This window comes from Triticum urartu, chromosome 4 (genome assembly GCF_003073215.2).
Source record: "Triticum urartu cultivar G1812 chromosome 4, Tu2.1, whole genome shotgun sequence".
Taxonomy (NCBI): Eukaryota; Viridiplantae; Streptophyta; class Magnoliopsida; order Poales; family Poaceae; genus Triticum; species Triticum urartu.
In genome coordinates, this window is record NC_053025.1 from 203439633 (window position 1) to 203445984 (window position 6352).

Sequence of the window (6352 nt, forward strand, 5' to 3'; positions counted from 1 at the left end):
GGAGCAAGCCCCCAATGCATCATGTGAAGGTTAACTTCGACGGTGCCTTTGATGAAAATACATGTGCAGGGGGTTGGGGCTATGTGGTCCGTGATAAGGCTGGCGAATTTATCGTTGCTGGTGCGGGCAAGTCTGTGAACCTGAAATGTGATTTGTAATCTGAATCTGTAGCCTGCCTTGCTGCCATTGGTGGCGCGATCAGGATTGGGGCAAATCGAATCATCTTCGAGTCTGATTACTCAACCCTTATGCATGCTTTGAAGAGCAACGAATATGACATGGCAACCATTGGTGTGTTGGTGAAGGAAGCTAGAAGCCTATACATTCTAAACTTTGATTTCTATACTTTTTCTTTCGGCCGACGCACTTGTAACTCTGTAGTACATGAGCTTGCCAAGATGGATGTTCATTGTCTGATGACTCCTTCTGGGAGGCCTCTGCCCCCAATTGTATTGTAAAACTGTTAGCCAGTGACATTGTTGTGCTTGAAGTTTAATGGAATTTTCATTTTCCCGTCAAAAAAAGTTAATCATAATTTCGACGGATGACGAGTGTCCAAGTGAACTCAGCACCACTCCACCAGCATCAGTCAAAATTATGATTACAGCATACTTGGCCTCTTTTGGTTCATAGGATAGGATTATCATAGGAATAAGAATGTTGTAGGAAATGAGATGACATGTATCTCAAATCCTATGAGTAGGAATAGAAAACAAGATGTCATTTGGTTGACAACAAAAGAATTTTTTCATTGAGTCTAGGCTCTTTTTTATTTTCCTATGAAATGTGAAGGATAGGAACCAATCCTATGTAGGAATAGGAATTCATTCCTATGAACCAAAGGGCTCTAAAGGAAAAAATTCTATAAGAATCCTATCATATAGAATTTCTATGAAATTGCTGTAAATCAAAAGAGGCCTTAGTTGATATCTGGGTGGACAATCAGAATAATATTAATAAAGTAGGCATGGCATGAGCATACACACACATGTAGTGTAGGGATACAAATTCCTCGTACTACTAGGTCTCAGCGACCGCACCGCGACCAGCGGCACAACAACAACTAGTGGTAGTAGTAGCGAAGCAGTATATCATCGTGGCTGGCTGACTCAGACGTCGCGGTCGCGCTTGCACTCTGGCGCCATGGCGGCGTAGCGGTCGTGGTCGGTGCAGTAGTTGTAGATGGTGTGCTCCTTCCTGACCCAGGCGAGGCGGCGGTACTGCGCGGCGTCCAGGTCCTGGAACTCGGGCTGGTCCCACCAGCGGGCGCCCTGGGTGGCGCAGAACTTGGCCTCCGCGGACGCCTCGCAGCCGTCGACGTGGAAGCCCCGGTAGGAGGCAACGAAGGGCGCCTTGGACCAGTCCGTCTTCTCCCGCCCGCCCCGGGTCGCCCAGTCGTCCGCGTTCCACAGGCTGGAGTAGAGCTTCATGGGCTGGTCGAACGGGTACCGCACCCCGAGGTCCTTGCTGTTCTTGAACACCCGGATCGGCGTGTCGTCCACGAAGAACCTGCATGCATGCCCAATGCCCAATGTCACGTCACAACCTCCCTTTTCCTATTAATAATTTCGATTCATTTCTTTTTCTTCTTTTGCGAGGAAAATATTATTATTAGTAGCGGCGTGGCAATGAGAGAGACAGCGCGTCAGACATCGTGTCCGGTGCTTAACTTTGCAGAAATTCTGCATGGACGGTGCAGTGAACTGTAGGACTGCACGCGCCACCCCATGAGCCTGCCTAGTACTCTGGCCTCTGGGGCATAATTGCCTTGCCTGGAGCAGCGGGCCCAGGGCAGACCGACCTCTACCTTTGGTAGGAGTATTCATGTTGCTGTTCAGGACATGCACGCGCCCCGCATCCATTGCACATGCGCGGCCATCTTAGCCCTTAGGCCAACTCCACCGTGAGACCCCAAATGGATGTCTGTTTTATTCTGTTTTTGTTTCTTTAGTAAAGATTTGGAGTTCTGTTTTTGTTTCTTTAGTAAAGATTTGGAGTCGTGTCCGGGTTTATCCTGGGATGCGGTGGCCGTGCGCCCACCGCGCGAACGCATCCTTTTGCTCCATCCTGTCCGCGTCTATTTTAAAAAGAAAGACGTTTCAAATGCCAAGCCCCAGTTCACAACCCCAGTTCATCACGCCGGCAACAAAGCCAGCGGCCTACACAACCATCACCGACAACACAGCCAGTGGCCGGCAACACAGCCAGCCTCCAAAATGAATAGTTGTCCTCGCTGGCAACACAGCCAGCGGCCTGCAACACAGCCGGCCTCCAAAGTGAATGTTTTTTCGCCGGCACACTGCCAGCGGCCTAGCGGGCGGGCGGCACCCATGCCAGCCTTCAAAAAGAACGGCCACGCCGATCGGACGACCTAGTTCAGGTCTTCATGCCACGAATCACCATGGTCGTAGTCAGCACGGTCGTCGGCCTCCTCATCGGGCACGTACTGGGCGCGGCCATCCTGACTTTGGGTCTCCTCGGGGTCGTAGGCACGGTCATGCCCACCCTGAAAGATCACGTCCTCCATGTACTGGTTGTAGAAGGGGTCGTCCACCGTCGGCGTTGAGATTGGCATTCCGTCAAACAACACGCGGGGGGCCGACATGGTGCCCGTGAACGGTGCACGCGCCTGCTTTATTTGCATCTCGACAGACGACCGCCCGTCGCTGCTGGACCCAGACGTGATGTTGAGGTCGATGACGGCCGCGGTGCGTGGTGTGGACGGCGCGAATAAGCCCACGTCCGGCGACGCCAAGAAACGGGTCTGGCCGTCATGCCTGGGCGGAGGAAAGCCGGGTGACATGGGCGCGGCGCGCGACGTCGGCGACTGGCAGTGCGTAGGCCGGGCGACCAACGAGCCTGTGCTCGCCGGGCCGACGGCCGCTGCATGAAACCCCGCCGGACGGCCCATGCCAAGCATGAGGATAGCGTGCGCTTTGTTGACGAGGTCCTCCTTCTCGTCGGCAGCGGCCTTGCGCCGCGCGGCCTCCAGCTCCTCGCGCTGGGCGGCGAACTTGGCCGCGGCGGCATTGATCTTGACGGCCGCTCTCCATTCCCAGGCCGCCGGAACTCGGCGGGGCGTCGGCCATGGACGGGGGAGAGAGGGGGCGGCGGGAAAGACGTGGGAGGGTTTGAGGGAAATGGCGCCAAATGAGCGTGGGGGGTTGGTTTCTCCCACCGACAGGCGGGCCAGGGGAGGACAAGCGCGCGCATCCCGCCCGTCCGCGTGCTGTCCGTTTCACCACAAAACCGGCGCAACTTTGGGCCGGGATGGGTCGAAAGCGGACACGAAGCGGACAAAAGTCTGTTTGCACCCGCGCGCTGGGCCGTCTCGTTTGTCCCTTTTATCCCAAACGGACGGGGGCGGATAGAATAGGATCGCGCGGTGGAATTGGCCTTAGGTGCTATGCTGCTTGTTTACGGATATTATGCATGTTGCATGAGCAGTACTATAGATTTTAAAATATCATGTATTATGGGACGGAGGGTATTTGTCTAGGCCTCCTTTGATTTGTAGGATTTTTATAAGAACTTTATAGGATAGTGTTTTTTAGGAAAAAAATTAGAGCCCTTTAGTTTGTTTATAGGAATGGGATCCTATTTCTATGAAGGAATTCTTCTTATTCTCTATATTTTATAGGAAAATAAACATTAGCCTAGACTTAATGGAAAAAATTCTGTAAAATAAATCAAAGGACATCTTCTTTCCTAGGTTTGTAGGATACTTATAGGAATTTTATAGGATAGTGTTTTTTGGAAAAAATTCTTTTAGAGCCTTTTGATTTGTTTGTACGAATGGAATCCTATTTCTATGGAGGAATTCTTCATATTTTTCATATTTCATAGAAAAATAAACATTAACCTAGACTCAATGGAAAAAATCTTATGAAATGAATCAAAGAACATCTTTTTTCCTATTCTTATTCATAAGATTTGAGATGCATGTCATCTCATTTACTATGACTTTTCTATTCCTATGATTTTCCTCCAAGAAGGAAGTATAAGTTATATGCTTATAAAATAAACTGTATTATCGTAAATGTTTTTGGATACGAATAAAATAGCATTACATAAGTTACTCCTTCTATTCCGAGTTACTTGTCATAGGTATGGATATATCTAGATGTATTTTACTTCTAGATACATCCATTTCTGCGACGAGTAATTTGAAATGAAGGGAGTACATTTTATGTGGTTTAAGTTAGACAAAAAAATTGATTAACCTTACACGCGAAATCTTGTAGATTCGTTAACTAATCAGTTTCAAACATCATCAACTAACTAAAGATCGTCTTCTCATTTGTCACCAATAAGGGGGAAAATAACTTTTTTTTAAAGAAAGGGGGAAAATAACTTAGTAAGCAGGAATACGAAAGGGGGATGGAAGAGCTACGCGATCATGTAGAGGTTCCAGAGGACGGAGTAGGAGTGGTAGTCCTTGGTTGGGTCGAACCAGAGGTAGATCCTCTGCTCCCGGTCGCCCTTGCCGCCGGAGAACACGTTGGTCTGCAGGATGTACGGCTGCCCCGTCCTGTTCCCCAAGAACTCGAAGTCGATCTCGTCGTGCTCCGAGTTCTGCGACGACAGCTGCAATAGCAAATGCAATCCAGAAGCAAACCATCACTTACATTACATCTTAAGCATACTCCTGCACTGCACAAGGGCGAGAATGCGAGATGGAGATGAACGTGAGGCGTACGTAGAAGGCGGTGACGGTGCCGGCGGAGTCGCCGCCGACGAGCTTGATGTGCATGCTGAAGTGGCCGAAGAGGTAGGAGCCCCGGGTCTGGAAGCCCGTGCCGGTGGTCTTGTCCAGGGACAGCTGCACCTCCCGCCCGCCGTTCACGTAGTGGATGTGGTCCTGCGCCCACGTCGGCACGTAGTTCTTGTCGAACGGCACGTCCACCGGCTTCCGGGGCGGCGCTGCCGCCACGCCGCGCAGCAGCACCGCCGCCACCACGGCGAGGAGGGCCCCCGCGGTCGCCTTCATTTCGCCGGCCGGCCTCTCTTCCTCCTTCTCTGTTACTTCTTGGCTTGGCTGGTTGGTACTACAAACAATGGGCGAGTGGTGGATGCGAAGACGAAGAAGCCTGTGTGTATTTATAGCTAGTGTGAGCTCACTGTACGTAGGTTCTTGGAGTACATTATTGGTTGCTTGGCGAAATAAAAATAATCTGTTTTGACGTGGCACTAAATGAACATGATGGATCGAGCGATGGCAATCGAGTGATGAGTGAGCCAGCTGCATCCAGTGCATGGGGACGCTGTGGAGTGAGGTGCTTGCGAGGTGCAATGCTTGTCTTGTGCGTGTCAGGTTGGCCCAGTGCGAGCAAATCAAGCATTGCTGATTGATCCACGGATCATGCACACCTCGCAACTTGCTGCCATTGCCACTGATTTATTTGCCATCGGATCGGAGTACAGTACGATTTCTTGTTTTGATTATAAGTATATATATGTTGAATCGAGGCAATATCAGAATTTCATTCGACGGACCAGCCTTTTCGTCTTTTGCAGCATTTGCTGTTTCTTCTACTCTATAGAAGGCTCATTTCTGCATCAGATTTTGAGGAGTTGTTTCAGATGAGTTATTTTGTGAACCTGTTTTTACACGAGTTTTTGAGAGGTTGATGATGCCGCGAAGGGCCGGCCCCAGCTTTGATCCGTTCTTGTGCAGGTCAGGTCTCACACACAGCACAGTGGCTGGCAGGAATCAATGCAGGTCACATGGCTGTGCATGTTGCAGACTCGCATCACAATCAGGAGCCCGAATCTCCAAATCCAACGCCACGCGTGCCGCGGTCGGGTCGTGCTGGACCCAGCCGGAGCAACGCTACCGACACGGGCCCGCTCCTTTCCGGTGGAGTCGAGGTACTGCAGCTAGATCCATGGGCTCATCCTGTGATTAGATTAGGGTAAGCAGCTGGACTCCATTTCAATGGATTGATTGAAAGCAATGCACCGCCGGTGAAAACACTTCTATCATTCAGTCAGTCTATGATGCTCCTTCTCCCCGCTAAAATCTTTCTGTGGCAGATTTTATCCAGTACTAGTATTATAAAGCTAGTATGTAGTACTCCCTCGGGGACTACACCCAGTGGGTGCACTTAGCGTGCCCCCACTCGTCCAAGAATTGGCAAACACACCCAGTAGGTGTACAAACTTAAAGATCTTTGGAAAAGAGATTCTTCAAAGGACATATCAAAACAGACCAAGTGTTGAAGTCGACTGACCTGGACATTGCTCTGAAGAGCCGAGCTTGCGTCATAAGCCGCCTGGCAAGCCTCCCGAGCCACTTTTACCTGTTCCATCATGATTCCAGCCTGGCGTACAGCCTCCTTCGCAGCAGCCG

General features: G+C 50.5%; 1 protein-coding gene across 1 annotated transcript; it reads right to left on the reverse strand.

Annotated features, from left to right (window-relative positions):
• Nucleotides 1-923: 923 nt before the first annotated feature.
• On the reverse strand, nucleotides 924-5077 carry LOC125551304 (probable xyloglucan endotransglucosylase/hydrolase). Its single transcript, XM_048714486.1, has 3 exons — nucleotides 4700-5077; nucleotides 4394-4587; nucleotides 924-1509 (listed from the first exon to the last, which is right to left on the reverse strand). Exons 1-3 carry the CDS (start codon nucleotides 4988-4990, stop codon nucleotides 1110-1112), a joined length of 885 nt encoding a protein of 294 aa, XP_048570443.1. The 5' UTR covers nucleotides 4991-5077; the 3' UTR covers nucleotides 924-1109.
• Between the last annotated feature and the right edge of the window lie 1275 nt (nucleotides 5078-6352).